The 23362-nt window shown below is 39.4% G+C and overlaps 1 protein-coding gene across 1 annotated transcript in view; it reads left to right on the forward strand.

Moving 5' to 3' along the window:
* The window catches only part of DLG2 (discs large MAGUK scaffold protein 2), a 780826-nt gene that overhangs the window by 417360 nt on the left and 340104 nt on the right, over window positions 1–23362 (forward strand). Inside the window, exon 12 of the mRNA XM_032595102.1 lies at window positions 12957–13113. Within this exon, the coding sequence (XP_032450993.1) occupies window positions 12957–13113 (157 nt within the window). The remainder of the gene's footprint in view (window positions 1–12956; window positions 13114–23362) is intronic.

Here is a 23362-nt window from a genome sequence, read left to right on the forward strand (position 1 = left end):
ACCCCTGGCAGCACTGATCTTTGTGCCATCTACATAGTTTTGCCTTTTCCAGAATGTCATATAGCAGGGAATCGTGCAGGATGTAGCCTTTCCAGGCTGGCTTCTTTCACTTAGTAATATGCGTTTAAGATTCCTCCATGTCTTTTCATGGCTTGATAGCTCATTTCTTTTCAACGATGAATAAAATCCCATGATCTGGATGGACTACAGTATCTATTCACCTACTGAAGGGTATGCTGTGTCAATGTAGATTCATCAATTGTAGCAAATTTACTACTCTGATAGGGGATTTTGATAGTGATGGAGTCCATTCATGTGTGGGGACAAGAGGTTTAAGAAAAATCTCTGTACCTTCCCCTCAATTTTGCCATGAACATAGAATTGCTCTTTAAAAATTTGTCTTAGAGTGGACCAGGAGGAAGATGGTGGCATAGGAGGACGCTGGACTCACCGCGTCCTGCTGACCACTTAGATTCCACCCACATCTGCCTAAATAACCCAGAAAACAACCAGAAGACTAGCAGAACAGACTCTCTGGAGCCAAGTGTAGACGAGAGGCCCACGGAAGAGGATAGGAAGTGGGGAGAGGTGGTGTGCACTACATGGACTGGCGGAAAAGAGCTGGGCCAGTGAAGGGGCAGCCCACCTGGCAAGGCAGAGCCCCCAAGTCTGGCTTGCAAAAGCGGAGGGGCTAGGCGGAGTGTGTTGTGACAGTCAGCAGGACTTAACATCTGGAATGTTATAAGTCAACAGCTCTGCTCCAAGAGTGGGAGGGATAGAGGACAACAGGAAGAAGAGTTGTTGAGCCCCAGAGGACAGAGCTCAGCTTGGCAGGGAACAAAGGCACTTGCCAGCACCATCTTCCTCGCCCATCCCCCAGCCAAAATCCCAAAGGGAACCAGTTCTCCTCACAGAACTTGCTTGCACCTCACAAACACCCAACGCTGTGCTTCTGCAGATCCATCCCTCTGATGGGTCTGCCTCCCTCCCAGTGCCACAGGGCCCCTCCCAAAGCGGACCACCGAAGGCAAAGTGAGCTGAGTCTGCCCCTCCTACCCCTGTTCACCTTGCAGATCCACCCCAGCTAATACGCCAGATCCCATCGAAGCAGAACCACAAGCCTGGCAGTGTGCAAGTAGCCCAGACAGGGGCCGTACCACTCCACAGTGAGTCCTGCCCTGGGAGAGGGGAAGATAAGGTACACACCAGTCTGACTGTGGCCCCAGCGGTGGGCTGGGGGCAGACATCAGGTCTGACTGCGGCCTCGCCCACCAATGCAAGTTACTCCAGACAGCACAGAGGAAGAGCCCTGAAGTTCCCCGCACCACTCCAGGGACTATCCAAAATGACAAAACGGAGATATTCTTCTCAAAAGAAACTCCAGGAAGTAGCGACAGCTATAGAACTGATCAAAAACGACTTAAGCAATATAGCAGAAAATGAATTTAAAATAATAGTCATAAAATTAATCAATGGGCTTGAAAAAAGTATAGAGGACAGCAGAGAATCTATTACGACAGAGATCATGGGACTAAGAAACAGTCAGGAGGAGCTAAAAAATGATATAAATGAGCTGCAAAATAAAATGGAGGCTACCACAGCTCAGATTGAAGAGACAGAGGAGAGAATCGGTGAATTAGAAGATAAAATTATGAAAAAAGAGGCAGCTGAGAAAAAGAAAGATAAAAAAATCCAGGAGTATGAGGGGAGAATTAGAGAATTAAGTGACACAATTAAATGTAATAACATACGCATAATTGGGATTCCAGAGGAGGAAGAGAGAGGGAAAGGTGCTGAAGGTATACTTGAAGAAACCATAGCTGAGAACTTGCCTGATCTGGGTAAGAAAAAAGGCACTGAAATCCAAAAGGCACAGAGAACTCCCTTCAGACATAACTTGAATCGATCTTCTGCATGACATATCATAGTGAAACTGGCAAAATACAAGGATAAAGAGAAAATTCTGAAAGCAGCTAGGGATAAACATGCTCTAACATATAAAGGGAGACTGATAAGACTAGTGACAGATTTATCTACTGAAATTTGGCAGGCCAGAAAGGAATGGCAGGAAATCTTCAATGTGATGAACAGAAAAAATATGCAGCCAAGAATCCTTTATCCAGCAAGTCTGTCATTTAGAATAGAAGGAGAGATAAAGGTCTTCCCAAACAAACAAAAACTGAAGGAATTCGTCACCACTAAACCAGCCCTACAAGAGATGCTAAGGGGGATCCTGTGAGACAAGGTACCAGAGACATCACTACAAGCATGAAACCTACAGACACCACAATGACTGTAAATCCATATCTTTCTATAATAACACTGAATGTAAATGGACTAAATGCTCCAACCAAAAGACATAGGGTATCAGAATGGATAAAAAACCAAGATCCATCTATTTGCTGTCTACAAGAGACTCATTTTAGACCTGAGGACACCTTCAGATTGAAAGTGAGAGGATGGAGAACTATCTATCATGCTACTGGAAGTCAAAAGAAAGCTGGAGTAGCCATGCTTAGATCAGACAAACTAGACTTTAAGTTAAAGGCTGTAACAAGAGATGAAGAAGGGCATTATATAATAATTAAAGGGTCTATCCATCAGGAAGAGCTAACAATTATAAATGTCTATGCGCCAAATACGGGAGCCCCCAAATATATAAAACAATTAATCACAAACATAAGCAACCTTATTGATAAGAATGTGGTAATTGCAGAGGACTTTAATACTCCACTTACAACAATGGATAAATCATCTAGATACAGGATCAATAAAGAAACAAAGGCCCTGAATGATACATTGGATCTGATGGACTTGACAGATATATTTAGAACTCTGCATCGCAAAGCAACAGAATCTCAAGTGCACATGGAACATTCTCCAAGATAGATCACATACTGATCACAAATCAGCCCTTCATAAGTATACAGGAATTGAGATCATACCATGCATACTTTCAGATCACAATGCTATGAAGCTTGAAATCAACCACAGGAAAAAGTCTGGAAAACCTCCAAAAGCATGGAGGTTAAAGAACACCCTACTAAAGAATGAGTGGGTCAACCAGGCAATTAGAGAAGAAATTAAAAAACATATGGAAACAAACGAAAATGAAAATACAACAATCCAAACGCTTTGGGACGCAGCGAAGGCACTCCTGAGAGGAAAATACATTGCAATCCAGGCCTATCTCAAGAAACAAGAAAAATCCCAAATACAAAATCTAATAGCACACCTAAAGGAAATAGAAGCAGAACAGCAAAGACACCCCAAACCCAGCAGAAGAAGAGAAACAATAAAGATCAGAGCAGAAATAAACAATATAGAATCTAAAATAAAACTGTAGAGCAGATCAATGAAACCAAGGGTTGGTTTCTTGGAAAAATAAACAAAATTGATAAACCTCTAACCAGGCTTCTCACAAAGAAAAGGGAGATGACCCAAATAGATAAAATCATGAATGAAAATGAAATTATTACAACCAATCTCTTAGAGATACAAGCAATTATCAGGGAATACTATGAAAACTTATATGCCAACAAACTGGGCAACCTGGAAGAAATGGACAAATTCCTAAGCACCCACACACTCCCAAAACTCAAACAGGGAGAACTAGAAAGCTTGAACAGACCCATAACCAGTGAAGAAATTGAATCAGTTATCAAAAATCTCCCAACAAACAAGAGTCCAGGACCAGATGGCTTCCCAGGGGAATTCTACCAGACATTTAAAGCGGAAATAATACCTATCCTTCTCAAGCTATTCCAAAAAATAGAAAGGGAAGGAAAACTTCCAGACTCATTCTATGAAGCCAGCATTACTTTGATTGCTAAACCAGACAGAGACCCAGTAAAAATGAAAACTACAGGCCAATATCCCTGATGAATATGGATGCAAAAATTCTCAATAAGATACTAGCAAATTGAATTCAACTGCATATAAAAAAAAATTATTCACCATGATCAAGTGGGATTCATTCCTGGGCTGCAGGGCTGGTTCAACATTCAAAAATCAATCAATGTGATACATCACATTAATAAAAGAAAAGATAAGAACCATATGATCCTGTCAATCGATGCAGAAAAAGCATTTGACAAAATTCAGCATCCTTTCTTAATAAAAACCCTTGAGGGGCGCCTGGGTGGCGCAGTCGGTTAAGCGTCCGACTTCAGCCAGGTCACGATCTCACGGTCCGTGAGTTCGAGCCCCGCGTCAGGCTCTGAGCTGATGGCTCGGAGCCTGGAGCCTGTTTCCAATTCTGTGTCTCCCTCTCTCTCTGCCCCTCCCCCATTCATGCTCTGTCTCTCTCTGTCCCAAAAATAAATAAAAACGTTGAAAAAAAAAATAACAACCCTTGATAAAGTCAGGATAGAAGGAACATACTAAAACACCATAAAAGCCATTTATGAAAAGCCCACAGCTAATGTCATCCTCAATGGGGAAAAACTGAGAGCTTTCTCCCTGAGATCAGGAACACGACAGGGATGTCCACTCTCACCGCTGTTGTTTAACATAGTGTTGGAAGCTCTAGCATCAGCAATCAGACAACAAAAGGAAATCAAAGGCATCAAAATTGGCAAAGATGAAGTTAAGCTTTCACTTTTTGCAGATTACATGATATTATACATGGAAAATCCGATAGACTCCACCAAAAGTCTGCTAGAACTGACTGATACATGAATTCAGCAAAGTCACAGGATACAAAATCAATGTATAGAAATCTGTTGCATTCTAATAAACTAATAATGAAGCAACAGAGGGACAAATAAACTGATCCTATTCATAATTGCACCAAGAAGCATAAAATACCTAGGAATAAATCTAACCAAAGATGTACAAGATCTGTATGCTGAAAACTATAGAAAGCTTATGAAGGAAATTGAAGAAGATATAAAGAAATGGAAAAACATTCCATGCTCATGGATTGGAAGAATAAATATTGTTAAAATGTCAATACTACCCAAAGCTATCTACACATTCAATGCAATCCCAATCAAAATTGCACCAGCATTCTTCTCAAAGCTAGAACAAGCAATCCTAAAATTTGTGTGGAACCACAAAAGGCCCCGAATAGCCAAAGTAATTTTTAAGAAATTTTGAAGAAATTTGAAGAAGACCAAAGCAGGGGGCATCACAATCCCAGACTTTAGCCTCTACTACAAACGCTGTAATCATCAAGACAGCATGGTATTAGCACAAAAACAGACACATAGACCAATGGACTAGAATAGAAACCCCAGAACTAGACCCACAAAGTATGGCCAACTAATCTTTGACAAAGCAGGAAAGAATATCCAATGGAAAAAAGACAGTCTCTTTAACAAATGGTGTTGGGAGAACTGGACAGCAACATGCAGAAGAATGAAACTAGACCACTTTCTTACACCATTCACAAAAACAAACTCCAAATGGATAAAGGACCTGAATGTGAGACAGGAAACCATCAAAACCCTAGAAGAGAAAGCAGGAAAAAACGTCTCTGACCTCAGCCGCAGCAATTTCTTACTTGACACATCCCCAAGGGCAAGGGAATTAAAAGCAAAAATGAACTATTGGGACCTCATGAAGATAAAAAGCTTCTGCACAGCAAAGGAAACAATCAACAAAACTAAAAGGCAACCAACAGAATGGGAAAAGATATTTGCAAATGACATATGGGACAAAGGGCTAGTATCCAAAATCTATAAAGAGCTCACCAAACTCCACACCCGAAAAACAAATAATCCGGTGAAGAAATGGGTAGAAAACATGAATAGACACTTCTCTAAAGAAGACATCCAGATGGCCAACGGACACATGAAAAGATGCTTGTCACTCCTCATCAGGGAAACACAAATCAAAACTACACTCAGATATCACCTCACACCAGTCAGAGTGGCTAAAATGAACAAATCAGGAGGCTATAGATGCTGGAGAGGATGTGGAGAAACGGGAACCCTCTTGCACTGTTGGTGGCCATGCAAACTGGTGCAGCCACTCTGGAAAACAGTGTGGAGGTTCCTCAAAAAATTAAAAATAGACCCTATGACCCAGCAATAGCACTGTTAGGAATTTACCCAAGGGATACAGAAGTGCTGATGCATAGGGGCACTTGTACTCCAATGTTTATAGCAGCACTCTCAACAATAGCCAAATTTTGGAAAGAATCTAAATGTCCATCAACTGACAAATGGATAAAGAAATTGTGGTGTATATACACAATGGAATACTACGTGGCAATGAGAAAGAATGAAATATGGCCCTTTGTAGCAACGTGGATGGAACTGGAGAGTGTGATGCTAAGTGAAATAAGTCATACAGAGAAAGACAGATACCATATGTTTTCACTCTTATGTGGATCCTGAGAAACTTAACAGAAACCCATGGGGGGGGGGGAAGGAAAAAAAAAAAAAAGAGGTTAGAGAGGGAGGGAGCCAAAACATAAGAGACTCTTAAAAACTGAGAACAAACTGAGGGTTGATGGGGGATGGGAGGGAGGGGAGGGTGGGTGATGGGTATTGAGGAGGGCACCTTTTGGGATGAGCACTGGGTATTGTATGGAAACCAATTTGACAATAAATTTCATATTAAAATAAATAAATAAATAAATAAATAAATAAATAAATAAAAATATAAATAAAGTAAATAAAATAAAAATTTGTCTTAAAAAAAAAAGAAGAGAGAGTTCTGGTGTTTACTACCTGTGTGAACATAAGCTGTGTATCCAAAGCTCAACTAGCTTAGACAAGTTAACTTATGTAAGTATCAGTATAATAGAATTTGTAATTCTTCACAAGGTTTTCATCCTCTAACAGAAAAAAATGTAAACACTTTAAAATCTATAGTTTAATGTAACAGGTTATTAGTGTAAGAAGTTTCAGTTAGGGGTGCTTGGCTGTCTCAGTAGGAAGAGCATATGACTCTTGGTCTTGGGTTCATGAGTTCGAACCTCACTTTGGGTATAGACATTACCAAAAAAATAAATGAAAACTTTAAAAAGAAAAAAAAGTGTAAGTTAGAAAAAGTAAATCATTTGGAGTTTGTTTAAGATATTCTAGGGGCGCCTGGGTGGCGCAGTCGGTTAAGCGTCCGACTTCAGCCAGGTCATGATCTTGCAGTCCGTGAGTTCGAGCCCCGCATCAGGCTCTGGGCTGATGGCTCGGAGCCTGGAGCCTGTTTCCGATTCTGTGTCTCCCTCTCTCTCTGCCCCTCCCCCGTTCATGCTCTGTCTCTCTCTGTCCCAAAAATAAATAAAAACGTTGAAAAAAAAATTAAAAAAAAAAAGATATTCTATTTGCACACTATTTACAGATTTATTTCTTTGTCATTTCCCCTCATTGTTAAACTAAATATCAAAAAGGCATCATAATTACTGTGATATAAAAATTCTATTTTAAAAACAGTATTTAAATCCTACAAGTTGACAAATTTCCACATAATTTGGTTTAAAAGACTTGTCCAGGTAAAATAAATAAAATGTAGTCACTCAAGAATTATGTTTTGTGTTCAAGGGTGACTAACAAAATTCCCCCCAATGGTAATGGGGAGTTTGTTTCATAAAGATCTTTTAAAGCTGTATTTTCTCTGAAGAGAGTCACTTAGCATACTAAACATGTAAGGACGATCCTTACTTCCAAAGGAATCATCTTCTCTCCCATTTTACTATTAAAATACCAAGCTTTCTCCATAAAGCTTTCATTTTTTCATTTCTGATAAAATCATGAGCAAAAGAAATCTTTTGCTTTCCTCTTGGCTTTGTATGAAGTGCAAATATGATGCAACATATAGCTTTTATGTCTGAGAAACCTGAGGGGGAGATGAGAGACTCTTGCATACTAGAAAATGAACCCGTCTAAAGAGGGCCATGTCTGCCTAACTGTTGCTATGAGACAAGGTTAAGAGCCAGTGTTCACAGAATGTCTTTTTTTTTTTCCTATAAAGTAATAAATCTATATTTAATGCAAATTTTCCCAATTTTAAACATAAGCAACAATTCAAAAATTTGTAAACACTGGGTCACATTAAGCCATTATCTTTCTGATTTGCAACCTTTGGAATATATCATACTCTAGACTCTGGGATTTTGAGTGAGAAAAATCTGTGTCTTAATCCTGCCTTTGTTAATTACTAAAATCAGTAAAAACTTGGAAAGCAGTCTCATTTCAATAATGTAAAAAGTTTTCTTTCCCTCTCTCTCTGCCCCTTCCCTACCTGATCGATCTCTCTCTCTCTCTCTCCCTAAATAAATAAACATTTAAACATAAATAATAAGGGTGCTTGGGTAGCTCAGTCAGTTGAGCTTCCAACTTTGGCTCAGGTCATGATCTCGTGGTTGATGAGTTCGAGACCCACGTTGGGTTCTATGCTGACAGCTCAGAGCCTGGAGCCTGCTTCGGATTCTGTGTCTCCCTCTCTCTCTGCCCCTCCCTTGCTCATGCTCTGTTTCTCTCTGTCTCAAAAATAAATAATCATTAAAAAATATTTTTAAAAATAAAAAAAATAAATAAATAATAAAATGAATACTTATACACTTGCCATCTAGATTGCACTTTTAACATTTTACTTATTCTATAAAATATCTATCCATCTATCTATCCAATCATCTGTCCATCTTCCTTTTTGGATCAGTTTAAAAGTAGTTGCATGTTGACATCTCTGTGCATCTCTCATTAGATTGTCTTGAGGAATAAATGGAATGATGCACATAAAGCATCAAAGATAATATCTAGCACATAGATAACCCTTTCTCTCCATCTATGTTTACTATGTATAACTTGAATGTCACTGGTTGTACTAAGAGTGTGTGTTTTAAACTTTAGTGAAGAGGAATATTTCTACAACTTTTTCTTCAAGATCCTGTTGGCCCCTACCTTCAAAATGTATCCAGAATCTGGACTTCTGGTTGCAGTCAAAATACAGTATCCCCTTTCTCTCTAATCATCCCTCTTATTAAAATACACGCACACACATGCACATACACACACACACATACGCACACACAGCTTAAGACATAATAAAACAAACAAACGTGGGAAGACTCTACAAATTGGAAATCAGTAAGACCAGCTGAGAGAGGAGTGATACTGTGGTGAGTTTCTTAAATTTTCTTTTTACTTCCTATATGTCCTGAATGGAGCCCTGGAGACGCCTTCACCCTGGCACCCCTACCAATAAGGACAGACCAAAAAAGCCTCAAGAAAGCCTGCAACCTGTATCTAAAAGATTGGGAAAAGGATAGATTAATAGAACAGGGAGCCTTTTGATAATACTTCCCTAACTCTATCCAAACACCAAAGGCAAAACCCTCACTGCAGTGCCAGTGGACTGTGCAGATAGCTAGACATCTGGCCCCATTAGGGGAAGCCAGGAGAGGCAGTTCTAAGATGACCCTGGACTTCCTCCACTGGGGTGATGTCAGTGGGCCAAATAAAAGCTGAACTTCCACCCCTATCCAGCAGCAAACAGGCAGAACAAAGTGACATGCCAGTTGACCTCCACTCCCCACTTGGGGGCTGAACTTGCACCTTCATCCAGCTGCAACAAGCCTGGAATGAGATAGCGCTCGTTAGCATTCCATGACCCTACTCCTGGTATTGGTGGGGACCACCAGGGAGCTGAACTACTGCTGGTCAGTGGCATTGAGGTAGAAGGGGGAAGAGGGAAGCAGTGCTAGTTGGCAAACCACTTCTCCCAGTAGGGTAGTGAGCTGAACTTCTAGCCACACTCAGAGGCAAGGAGGCAGAACAAAATGGCTCAAGGCAGTGCTAGTCAGTACCCTATTTTCACTCCCCCATTGGTGTCAGTGGGCCCATAGGGAACTGAGTTTCTACCCCCACTAAGTGGAAATGAGGTAGAATGAGTGGAATACCAGTTGGTACCCCCACTTTCCTCCTTGGTGTCACCAGGGACAAGTAAGGGACAAGTAAGAAGCTGAATATCCATTTCACTGGCATCTGCAACTTATTCCTAAATTGATCTACAAGCTGAAAAAAACTAAGACTAAGTAGAATATAGTATTTTATACTGTAATAAAATAAAATAAAATATCTATCCATCTATCTATCTAATAAAATAAAATATATAATTTTATATATTATATAAAGTGTCCAGTATATAATAAAATAAAATCACTTCTTATTCCAAGAACCAGGAAAATCTCCAACTGATGCCAACACTGAGATAACATAGGAGTTAGAATTATTTGACAAGGATTTTAAAATACCCATCATGCTTCAGTAGGCAATTCCACACAGACTTGAAATAAATGGAGAAAAAAAATGAAAGTCTCCACAAAAGAAAAGAAGATAGATAGATAGATAGATAGATAGATAGATAGATTTTTCAGCTTTAAGATCCATTTGTTATATATATAACAAATGGATCTTAAAGCTGAAAAATATAAAAACCAAAATTAAAAAAACTCATTGAATGGGGTCAAGAGCAGAATAAATATAACAGAAGAAAGAACAGCTAAATCTGAAGATAGGAGGGTAGAAATTACTCAGTCTGGCCACAGAGAGAAAATTGACTGGAAATATACCCACTGCCTACCACTTCCTCTGATACTACCCTCAGCCAAGTCACTCTTTTGCCTGCATATAGCAATTAGCCACATAACTCATCTCACTTTTTCAAATGTTGCCCCTTGCATATATTTTATGGCAAAGTAACCATTTAAAAATATAAATCAGATCAAGTAATCTTCTCAGTGGTTCCCTATTTCTGTCAGAGTAAAAATCAAAGTTTTAGAATGGTATACAAGGCCCTACAGGATTTATCCCCTGTTGTCTCTCTTCCTGTGGTAGGTAAAATTCTAAGATGGCCCCGTGATTTCTACCCCATGATGTTACTCCCACAGTTAAGTTACCTTATATGGGAAAAAGAATTTGCAAGTGTAGTTAAGGTTACTAATCACTTGATCCTAAAGTAAGGAGATTATCTGGGTGGGCCTAACCATATCACACATTCCATTGAAAAGCAGAAAGTTAAATCTAGCTAGTTGTGGAAGAGCAAGTCAAAGAAATTCCAAATGAGAAAAGGATTCAGTGTGCCATTGCCAGCTAACAAGGAATGTGAGTAGCCTCTGGGGCCTGAGAGAGACTCCCATCTGGTGTCCAGCAAGGAAACAGGGAGCTCGGTCTCTTTGATGGCTCTTTTTATATGTCATCTTGACTGGGCCACAGGGCACCCAGGTATTTAGTCAAATGGGGCAGGGATGTTTGTTTTGTGTATAAACTTTCTGAGTACCTGGAACAGTTCCTGGTATAGTAGTGCTTACAGAGTATTTGTAGAGTAAAATAAATTAACTCTATGTCGAGCTATTTGTGACTTAATGCATTGCATTATAATACATTACTTAGAGTCCATGCTGTATGTGCATTTTACACCCTTCCTCAAAATTAGGCCAAACGTAGATATATAATGCATTGCTTTGTGCATGGGAATGTGATAACAAATAACAGATTCTGTGTAGTCATTAGTATAAAAAAATACTCTTTTTTTATACTAGGCAGGCTCTTTGCCATTTTTACATCATTAAGGGAAACTTTAATGACTGAAACTGGGATATTTGGGAGAGGATGGTAGGTGATACAAAAGTGCCTTGGTCAAACCCAAGACTTAGAGAATACATTTTTTTTTAACTACTAATAAGAATATAGAACTAGATGTCTTCTAGCTCCCTTAAAATTCTATATTCCATAGTTATCTACCCTCTACACAAACTCAACTAACTAATGGCTCAAGATTTTTGTCTCTCATCTTTTTGCTGATGACCCTCAAATCTGCATTTGCAGTCTTCTCTATGGATCCAAATTCCTAACCTTTGTCTCTAATCATTTCTGAACACCGCGTGGATGACCCACCATCACCTGGAATTGAGCATGTCAAATCATACCCATCCTCATGATCCTGGATTCCAGTTCTCCTTCCTTTTGCCAATCACTTAGCTGTCATTCCATCTCTCCTCTACTGTGTGAGTCAATCTCTGGACCCACTGTTTCTCCTTTCAGATTTACTCTCTCACATTGCCCTTTCATTTCATTATCACTACTGTCACCCTTGTTCATGCTCTCACTTTCTCACATTTGGATTACTTACTCAACATCCTAACTAATTTTTCTACCTCCCATCATATCAACACTCTCCTCTCCAGCAATCCTACATAAGACCATTTGTTAATGCTCCTAAAATGGATTTAAATATTCTTGGTGCCTCAGAATCTTCCAATGAGTCTCCACTGCCTACAGAGTAAATTTTAATTAATAGTCGAACAAACACGTAAGATATTTCATGATAGGACCTATTCAGACTAGTCTTTTGTCCCCCAGATTCTCTCCCCTTGGGATGAATTCATCCTACTGAGTGCTACTATGGTGCTCAATAGAAGGACAAATGAGTGGGGGGAGTGAAATGGGTGAAGGTGGTCAAAAGATACAACCTTCTACTTTTAAAATAAATAAGTCCTGGGGATGTCATATACAACATGGTGCTTAATACTGTATTGTATGTTTGAAAGTTGCTGAGAGTAGATCTTAAAAGTTCTTATCTCAAGAAGAAAAAATTGTAACTATGTGTGGTGATAGATGTTACTCAGACTCCTTCTCGTGATCATTTCATGATATACAAATATTGAATCATTACATTGTACACCTGAAACTAATATAATGTTATATGTCAATTATGTCTCAATTTTAAAAAATACAAGAACAGATGTTCTAAGCAAAGGAAAAGTAGAAGTAAAGCTAGTTTAAGAAAATGTTTTGGAATTAAGGGATGACCTTGTATGATATTGCATTTTTGTAGTGAGGAACTCAGACATCTCCCATGAAATTAGCATTTTTCTTGGAGTACTAATGTATCTTACGTTGAGAAGATAGGTAGTGAGTTGCTGGCATCAAATATCTCAATGAAAGTAAAAGCAACCTAAATCTTGAGTGGGTCACCCCGTGAGCTCTGTTTTCCACTTGTTTCTTCAGGGAGCCCCGCAAGGTTGTCCTGCACAAAGGCTCCACTGGCCTGGGCTTCAACATCGTGGGCGGGGAAGATGGAGAAGGTATTTTTGTATCATTCATTCTGGCTGGTGGACCAGCAGATCTGAGTGGGGAGCTCCAGAGAGGAGACCAGATCCTATCCGTGAGTATTTCTTCTTAATTTTCATCCCTCCATATCTGACACCATTTGAGAAAAAAGTCACTTTCAATTATGACTGCAGAAGCATCTTAATTTAAAAGGAAAAATAGCTGACAGCATTATGGCTTTCAGTACATGTTACAGTATAAATGGTGTTAAAGTGTTTTATGCTTATTACTTACTTCCCTCAGATATAGGTAAAAGTGCTCATGTTTTCATTTAGGTTTCCTGAGACATACTTGTGTCCAATAAAACATTGAGAAACATGCCTTTTTAATGTTTATTTAGTTTTGAGAGAGAGAAAGAGAGAGTGCAAGCAGGAAAGGGAAGAGAAAGCGGGAGACACAGAATCCAAAGCAGGCTCCAGGCTCTGAGCTGTCCCCACAGAGCACGGGGCTCAAACGCACGAATCGCAAGACCATGACCTGAGTCAAAGTCAGTTGCTTAACTGACTGAGCCACCCAGACACCCTGAGAAGCATGACTTTTTAAGGTATATTACTTATTTTTAATGCAGACCTTTTTTCCAGATCCATGGCTGTACTCTAAAAACAGCATTTTTATAAGCATATTGTTTGTTGCATATAACTATATATGAAAATATGTAAAATATGCAGTTGGGTGCCATTGATAACTGGTAGCAGCACACTATCTACCTAAATACAAGAATTACCAGCAACAAGTTGTTAAGCACTTATTGTTAACTAGGCATTTTATAAAAGTGATTTTTGATTCTCACAATCTCCCTGAAATTTATTACCCCATGTTTGATGAAAATAAGGTTCAGGGACACTTGGATAGCTCATTTGCTTAAGCATCTGACTCTTGATTTTGGCTCAGGTCATGATCTCACCTGAGATCACCAGGGTGAGTTCAAGCCCTGCCACAGGCTCTGTGTTGACAGTGTGGAGCCTGCTTAGGATTCTCTCTCTTCCTCTCTCTCTCTGCCCCTCCCCTGCTTACATGCTCTCTCTCTCAAAATAAATAAACAAACTTTAAAAAAAATATTTGAAGAACATAAGGTTCAGAGAGGTGAAGTCAATGTTTACCTAACTAGAGACAGTAACAGCTGGGATTTAAATATTCAGGTTTGTTTGTTTGTTTTTTTAAGATTTTGTTTTTAAGTAATCTCTACACCCACCATGGAGCTTGAACTGACAACCCTGATATCAAGAGTTGCATGCTCCCCTGACTGAGCTAGCCAGGCATCCTTAAATATTCAGTTTTAATGCCCATCATATGTGCTTTCTTTTTCCTCCTTCCTTCCCTTCCCCCTTCCACCTTTCCATCTGTCTTTCCTCCTCCTTTCTTCTCCTTTCTTTTATTGAAATATTTATTAACTGCCTCTTTCCACTAGATAAAGCTATCTTTCTGGTATAAACTCTGTGACAGGTAGTTATGTCCATTATGAGTGTTCATGACCATACTGAAATTTTGGTAACCATGCAAATGATACTGGGAAGTAATCTAAGGAGCTAGTTCTTATGGCTGAGTTTATGGCTCATAACTCAATGAAGCACTTAGTTTGTGGTTTTACTGTGTGCTTAAAAAAACTTATCTTTGTTTTATAGCTGTGATTTATAGCTAGGATTTTCCAAGTGACCTTATTTTTGTTAGCCATCATGCCTTCTCCACTTTCCCCTCCAGACACATACGATTTACCTGTATAATATAGTCAATTGGTCTGAGTAAAGTGTCCAATGGTCTGAATGGATGGCCTTGGTTTATATGTTCCGGTAGTTCTCCCACACATTAAGGCCTTTGCTTACTCATTAGCTGGCAGATGTCTGGATGGATAGGGTATGTGAGAAATAGGGTAAGGTCCCATGGCAGGGTCTCATTCTGCCATCCAAGAGCCAAACATCACCCCTTCAACGACTCCCCTCTGCATATTTCTTCCACACTTAAATGATATAGATCTATATAAATATAGATAATATATAGATATATAGATATAATCTGTATTTATATAGATCTATATCTATATCTATATTTATATCTGTCTTCCTCAACTTACACTGGGGTTATATCCTGATAATCCCCTTGTAAGCTGAAAATACTGTAGTCGAAATGCATTTCTTAAACATGCTCACAACACTTAAATTAGCCTACTTTTGGGAAAAATCACCGAAAAGAAAGCCTATTTTATAATATTTTGTAAGTGTTGTCTATCTCATGTAAATTACTGAATACTGTTCTGGAAGGGAAAAACAGAGTGGTTGTATGGGTGCATAATGGTTGTAAGTGTATCACTTGTTCACCCTCGTGATGGCGTGGCTGAATGGGAGCTCACTGGCCAGCATCACAAGAATGTGTACCCCATATTGCTAGTCTGGGAAAAGATCGAAATCCAAAATTTGAGGTACAGTTGCTAGTGAACATGTGTCACTTTTGCACCATCGTAAAGTTGAAATTTGTTAGGTCAAACTACAACTAACTCCAGGACCATCTGTATAAGATGTAACTTACCTTTGTTGACTTGTCTTTCTTTACTAAGTGGCAAAAGCTCCATGAAAGTAAATTATCTTATATCTTAAATTATCTCATTTAGCATGTGAATGGTACCTTAAAGTCTCCCTAACAATGCTGATTGAATGGAATAGTGTTGAGTAAGTATGGTGATGCTTTACAATGTCACTGTAGCCTAGCAGGTGGACTCTAAAATTCTGTGTAAAACATACTTAGATATTTTCCTCACCCTGGATCAAAATCTGTAGCCGGAAACCACGCTGTTACTTCCCCACAGCCAGCATTCACATTGGCACAGCACTTTCCCCCCAACACAAAGCACTTTCACATGCATTAATTCTAGGGGTCTTCAAAGCAATTCTACATGTCACTATAAGTTATTATTTCTCTCACTTTCTACATCAGGAAAAAGCGATTTAGAAAGGCTGAATGATTTGTCCAAAGCTCCATAGCTACTGACTATGATGTTGGACTCAAAATCAAGTCTCCTGACCCCAAATCAGTGTTCTTTCTCCTCATAGCACAATCTCTCTTCAAAACCTGTCAGTGATCTCATTCAACACCTTCTTGTCTCATTCAGCACTGCTCTGTGTGCGCACGCACTCAGGAGCACACAGAACTATAAAATTTTTTTTTAATGTTTATTCACTTTTTGAGAGACAGAGTGTGAACAGGGCAGGAGCACAGAGAGAGGGAAACACAGAATCCAAAGCAGGCTCCAGGCTCAGAGGTGTCAACACAGAGCCTGATGCAGGGCTTGAACTCATGAGTTATGAGATCATGACCTGAGCTGAAGTCAGATGCTTAACCCACTGAGCCACCCAGGCACCCTGGGAGCACACAGAACTATAAAGAGCTAAGACTTCCATGTTACTTTTGAGTCAATCACTATTATAACAAGTTTACCCTTATAACCACCCAATGCCTTGTTATGTTCATTTTTTAAGTACGCTCTATGCCCAACATGGGGCTTGAATTCACAACTCTGAGATCAAGTGTCACAGGCTCTACCAACTGTGCCAGCCAGTCACCTCCTTATTATGTTCATTTTACAGGTAAAGAAACGGAGTCAGAGAGATGACATTAGGCTCTGTTTAAATGAAAAATGCATGAAACCGTAGGTTTTATTTGTTTTAACTTTTAGGCATGTGGTAGAAAAAGGGATGAGCTAATAATCTTATGGCTCAACAAAGAAAATTCATAACTATTTCTGTTTTCAAAAGGAGATGTATCCATTTAAATATTACTGCCAGAACCAGGAAAGAAAAGAAGACAACAATCAGAATTACAGTCTTCTTAGAAATTACATTTTTCAGAACATTACAGTAGTCTCTGACATTCAGATATCATATCCTTTCTTATGTATAACATTTGCAAAGACAGTTCAATGATAAAAATATTAGCTGTTTTTTGCAATTGAAAGGAAGAGGGAACATTTCCCTTTTTTACCTTGCAAAAAGACATTTAAACTCTGGCTAGAAATCACCTAGTTTCAAGACCCACTATTGGAATTTCATTGGTTAACACTGAAAGAAAAGAATAAACAAACTTGAGAAGCTCAAACTTTACACTATGGAAAGGAAACAGCAGAATGGAATTATTAACAATGGAATATGGAGGATATGATATTTTGCCTCTACAGCTGGCACAATATATAAAAGGACAAGCTCTACCTTCCTGGAAAACACAAAAACAAAAACTCTGTATAGCAATCAAGAGTTAAATACAAACTCAATGCTTATTACTAGATTATGTAAGATTATTTTGTAAATAACTTATGCTAACAGTAATGTAGTTAAGTTCAGAGAAGAAAACTTGAATCCCCAGGGAGGAGAGCTGTTGGAGTAGGTCTCTGTCCTCAATTGGTGTTCATTGAGAAGATTTGAATACGAGATAATTACCTTTCTAATCAGGGGCAGAATGTCCATTCCTGTTTTCCAGAACTATTCTCCCTCGCAGACTATACAATCTTTAGAGATAACTCATTTCATTAATGACGTACTATGTGACAGATTTTTGTAGCAGGATTTGAGATCTCAAGAGATGAATGAGATAAACATCCTGATCTTAAAATGTTCACAGCCTAAAAGCAAATATATCAATATATCTATTATATGTGAATACATAGATCTGGTTATGGATATAGATGTAGATATAGGATAGGTATAGTGGCACACTGAGGATGAAAGGAGACAAAACACTTTGAATCAAGCACATCGTAAGTACTCAGTCCTCCTATTACTACTAACAATTTTGCCTTAAGAATGTATTCAGTGTTTTTAAAAAAGGTCAGATAACTATGTCTAAAGAAGACCTTTTTTTATAGAGTTTGAGTCATTCCTTCTTTGGGACAAGAGGTTGGACCTGAAGAGCATTTCCCAAAGTGTGTTTCACAGGACAGTAAAAGAGCAGAATCGCATTAAGGTGCTAATGAGAGAAAGGGTTCCCTGGTATCAGGTTTCTTCACTAAAGAACTTTTCAAAAACATCTGTTTACCAGTGTGTATTGGAAATCCCTTTAGAGGCATAGAAAGTATCTATCTTTTCCCAAACGTATTTGACCATCAAACCTCTACGTGAGGAGCACTTCACAGGACAACAGTAGCAGGAAATGCCAGAGTAGATATTTTTCTAATTCTCGTAATTAATTGACTCTTCCTAAACAAGGTAGCCTTACTTGACTGTAAAGAAAACCAAGTAGCCTTTTACTATGTTAAGATTATGGGCGCCATCTAGTGTTCATGCATTGTCTAAACATGGCAGCCTGAATTTGGAGGGTTCCAAAGCTCCATTGTAGAATTTTATTATCCCCCACTCCCCCCTCCTCACCAAAACTACAGAACTAAAGTAGCTAAGAAACTGAAAGAGAAATAATCTTTAGGCTACATTCTATACACATACTGTGAGTGATATTTTCTAATTTCTCCTTTATGTATTCTACTTCTTGGGCATTTTTTATAAGGAGTCTTATCCGATAATTGAACCATATTCTTGAGGTATTGGTGGCGGAGAATTTAGGACATTCAACATGCAATCACATTAACTAGTGCAGTAGCTTCCTCAGGCATTCTTCCTGCAGAGGAAAAGATAAAAATGGTTCTGTTATTATTTGTTTCAATGCTTTGTTATGAAAAATGTGGAGCAGAGCATGTAGAAGTAATACCCCTATAATGAGATTCTTTTCTGTATCACCATGCAATTTTAGTTTTTTTCATTCCTCAGAACCCTCAGAAAGAGCACCTCAGCTGACCTTGCTAAGTCTAAAGCTCACCCTTGATGGACTTCAAGTATTTCTCTGTGTTCCAAAATACATGGCTGGGAATACGTGTTGCCAAAAGCGAAACACTGCAGTTGTTGAGGTGAAGGTACAATAGATAATCATGCATCTTTACATTGAAGTTGAAATTGTATTGTGGATTTGGAAAGAGTACAAATAAGTCACAGATCACCTGGATGTTTCATTAATTCTCAGGTTACCTTGCTACCTTCATGTTTAGAGCACATATGCCAGATCCTTACTGTCACATTATTCAAATAGAATGTGAGCAATATATACACTATTCATCATCCTGGGACACTGATAAAGTCACCTTTCTCTTGTTAACCTCACATGACAATTCTCCATTGCTTTCAGTATTATGCCTGAAATCCAGCCCTCCTCCTGCTCCCACCTCAAAAAAAGTCCCAAATTATTTCTTTAATTCCCTGAAGTGATCCTCTTAAGAGCTTACAAACCCATACCTTTCAGTGACCATATAGTATGGGCCATCTGCTTAAGGGCCTATGTCTCTATATTCCTAAAACCAGCACCCCTCAAGATACCAAAGAGGCTCTGAGACCCATGCAGGTGTGGGGACAAGAGCAATCTCCCCAGCTCTGTGCTATGTCACCTTGTTTCAAAAGCACACCAGCTCAGACTAGCAGTTTTACTAAGCCTCTCCCACCTAACCGCACCTTAAGCTCCTCTCCTCTCATCCTCAACACTTTGAGTCACCCAAACTCCAGCAAAACCTTCACCCTCCCCTAGGACTTTATCTGACTGAGCTCCACGCATTCCACCTTTCCCCAACAAAAGGCAGACAAGAGTCAGAGACTAAAATTAGCTTAAACACAGCAGTATGTGTTTCCAAACAGGAATGACTCAACATCTGCATTTGGATTAAGGGGAATTTCACACCTTTCCCCAAGAAAATGGGTAGATATTTATCCTCTGTATACAGCTTTGTAACTGACAGGCCATCTTCTAATTTTGTTCAAAAAAAAAAAAACAAACAATATTTGCTGAAGGGAATTATGAATATTTTTGGCAAATTAAACAATAGTAGTGGGTTTTTTTGGGTGTGTTTTGGGTTTTTTGTTTGTTTGTTTGTTTGCTTGTTTGGGTTTTTTGTGCCCTCCTGTGCTTTCTCATCAAAGTATCAGGAATGCCAGGGTCCTCTCTCAGCAGGGCACCCTACTAAACACCTTTGAAGAAAAATCTAACCAAGCAGAATTGAGGATGTTTTTGAAAAGATTAAGACTTTTTGCCCCAACCCTGACCAGTTAAATTCAGGTTTCTGGCCCAGAAAGCATGTGAAGCCTCCCACAAAACTTGTGTGCCTGTTCCATGCATCTCCTGAACCCCACTTTCTCTAGACTCACTGACTCTTCAGTCTCTGGCTTTTGCCTCTCAGGAGCCCACTCAGACTTCTCTCCACCTTACTGGACTTGTCTTCATGGCCACCTCAGAGCCCAACAGCGCCCCTCCTCAGGGATCACCTCAAGTAAAAACAGTGGAGCCAGTGAAAAGGCTCTAAGGGAGACAATTTTCCTCAGCCTTGGCTTCAGAGTATCACCATCCAGGGTGATGCCTGGCCCACCCACCAAAAAGTAGGGATTTAGTAAGGCCTAGCTATGCCCCATAAGTCCTTTATTACGATAGATATCCCAGGACATAAAAACATCCCCTATCACATATAACATTCAACCTTTGGGAAGAGCAAGCCTTTTAAAAGTATATCTTATCATGCCATTTCTCCCCTCTTCTTAAAAGTTTTCAGTGACTTTCTGTTGTTCTTAAGGTAAAGTCCAAATTTCTTAACATGGCCTACAGGGCTTTATAGGATCTAGCTCCTGCCTGCCTCACCTGCCACAGATACACCACTTCCCCTACTCTCACTGTGTCCCAGTCACCCCGGCTTCTTTTCTCCTCCAATCAGGGGCAATACTCAAAATATTTAGTAACTTGACACATATAATTCAGCACCAGCCCATCCAGTGAATGGCCATAGTGCCAAACTACAGGCTGGTAGGGAAGTGGAGTCTTCTGTCAGCCAGGGTTGTGGGTCACTTGGGGAGGGCTCAGGGCGGGAATTACTTATTGGCAATTCACATGGAAGTGTTTCATTATTATAACAAAAGGAATAGCCATGTTCCTTTGGTGCAAACTCCGACCAGGTGCAAACTCCGTGCAAACTCCATGGTGCAAACTCCGACCAGGTGCCTGTACATGTACTAAATTTTCTCTGCAAAAGAACTCAGAGTGAGCAAGGACCTTCTATTACCTAAAAGGGGACCAGAGAATGCATGGATTGTCCTAGACTTCATTTAGAAAGCATCTCCATTGTCTGACATTGAATCTGGCTAATGAACGATACCTATCAAATGAATAAACCCAATAAACTTTATGGGCATAGTACCAAAGGAAAATTATAATTGCTATTTTCTGATACATTTCTTGAGTACTGCGTATTGTTACTAATACTCTCTATAGCACAACTTGTAGAACTACAGCAAGAATAGTATCAGGAGAGAGGCATCTGGATGTCTCAGCTGGTTAAGCATCTGACTTCAGCTTAGGTCATGATCTCGCAGTCTGTGAGTTCAAGCCCCACATCGGGTTCTGCGCTGACAGCTCAGAGCCTGGAGTCTGCTTCAGATTCTTTGTCTCCCTCTCTCTCTGCCCCCTCCCCACCTCACACTCTGTCTCTCTCTCAAAAATAAATAAACATTAAAAAAAAAAAAGATATTCTGAATCTTCAGGACACAAAGGGCCCTTTGGGACACAGGTCTGGATAAATACAAATGAGAGGAACACTAGGATTCCCAACTGCCTTCAGAGAAGTAGGCAAGGATGAGTCTTTCATTCATTCATTAAACATTTGCTCAGTAGCTAGGTTCTGTTAAGCACTGGGGCGTAGAGATGAATCATAGTCTGTGCCCTCTGAAGAAGTGTCAGAGGATCTAGATGTTGCTTCTAAGTCACCTCAGTCTTAGAATGTATGTGGACAGTGGCTTCCTGTGGTGGCTCATTCATCTTGTAAATGTTCTATGATTTCAGACATTTATGTTTTTCTCACTATATGGACTTAAAGTATGGACAGCCTCAGACATAAGCAAACTGACAAATTCAATTTTCTTTCTGAAGGCTGGCATTATAGAAAGCATAGCTTTGAAATCAGAAGTAATAGAGGTTCAAATACCACTGTCATTGCTGCTTATCTGTGTGATCTTGAGCAAATAATTTCATGTTCTGTTCAAGGTTGTTGTTAGGATTCGGTGAAATCATAGTACATTACCCAGAACAATACTTGTACTACGCAGATACTCAATAAATATTATTCACTTTATCCCCAATTCTCCACTGTTCTTCCTTTGTCTTTATTGGGAAACATCTTCTCCAGAAAGCAGAAAGCCTTCTCACGTTCCCAGGCTGGGCTAATGACAGCCTCTTTTTGCCCATGTGCTGCCCCAGAATTTTCCATCAGTACTTCCCGTGTTATGTTGGAAATCATCATCTATGTGTGTGCCTCCCCACATAAGCCCGTATGTTCACTAAGGACACAACTACATTTTTTCATGATTCAGCATATCTTAAAGCTTTTAGCTTTCTGGCCAATGGAATATATTTTCCAAATCAGACAGACGCTTTCCTAGTTGACTAATAAGAATTCCAATAGATTAGGAACATATTAGGTAAATTATTCTATTACATGCTAAATGCTAAATACATGATATTAGCTTTAAAATATGTTTATAATATATACTCCTTTTCCAAAAAGATGTTTAGATGATTAAGAGTTATTATATAAGCCTCAAGAGTGAACACTTGATCCTAAGCCTTCTCCATGTAAGCATTGACAATGCTCATCATGGCTGACCCCTGATAAAGGGGAAAACTTGGAGAGATCTCTAGTTTAAGGAATGAGTGATCTTCAACTGAAAGTGTACTGATTTTTTAGCTCCAATATGCTTTTGCCTTTGACTAACCTACTTTACTAGCTAATCTCTAATAACTCTTCCATTTGCATCAATATTTCTAGGTACAAAGTCCCTTGCTGTGGACATTATTTCATTTGATCCACATAGCATTCCTTCAGGATGGGTTGGAAAGTAATCATTTTGCCACTTTATATGGGAAGAAACTGAAGAGTTCAGTGATTTTCTTACCCAAAATTACCAAGACACCAGGAGAAAGCTTTCTATCGCAACCAGCTTCCTCACCTGTAATGCTAACTACTCTAGGAATGTGCCTGATGGGAGCATGGGTGGTGAATTATGTGTGAAGAGTTCTGGACTCCAGACAGCAGACCTGTTGGTTACTTAAATGAAAAAGTAATTTGTTGGAGAAATAACAAATTGGTCTCTGGATCTTCAGCAAGGCTGGGGAACCAGGGTCAGAGGCCAGGGGAGGAAATCCTGCTGAAAGACAGTCTGTTAAAAAATGCTGTTTTTAAGGTCATCACCACTGGCCACTTACCACCAGGCCACACTGCAAGAGGTGCTGTATTTAGTCTTATCCCCATT

The sequence above is a fragment of the Lynx canadensis genome, chromosome D1, assembly GCF_007474595.2.
Source record: "Lynx canadensis isolate LIC74 chromosome D1, mLynCan4.pri.v2, whole genome shotgun sequence".
Classification (NCBI taxonomy): Eukaryota; Metazoa; Chordata; class Mammalia; order Carnivora; family Felidae; genus Lynx; species Lynx canadensis.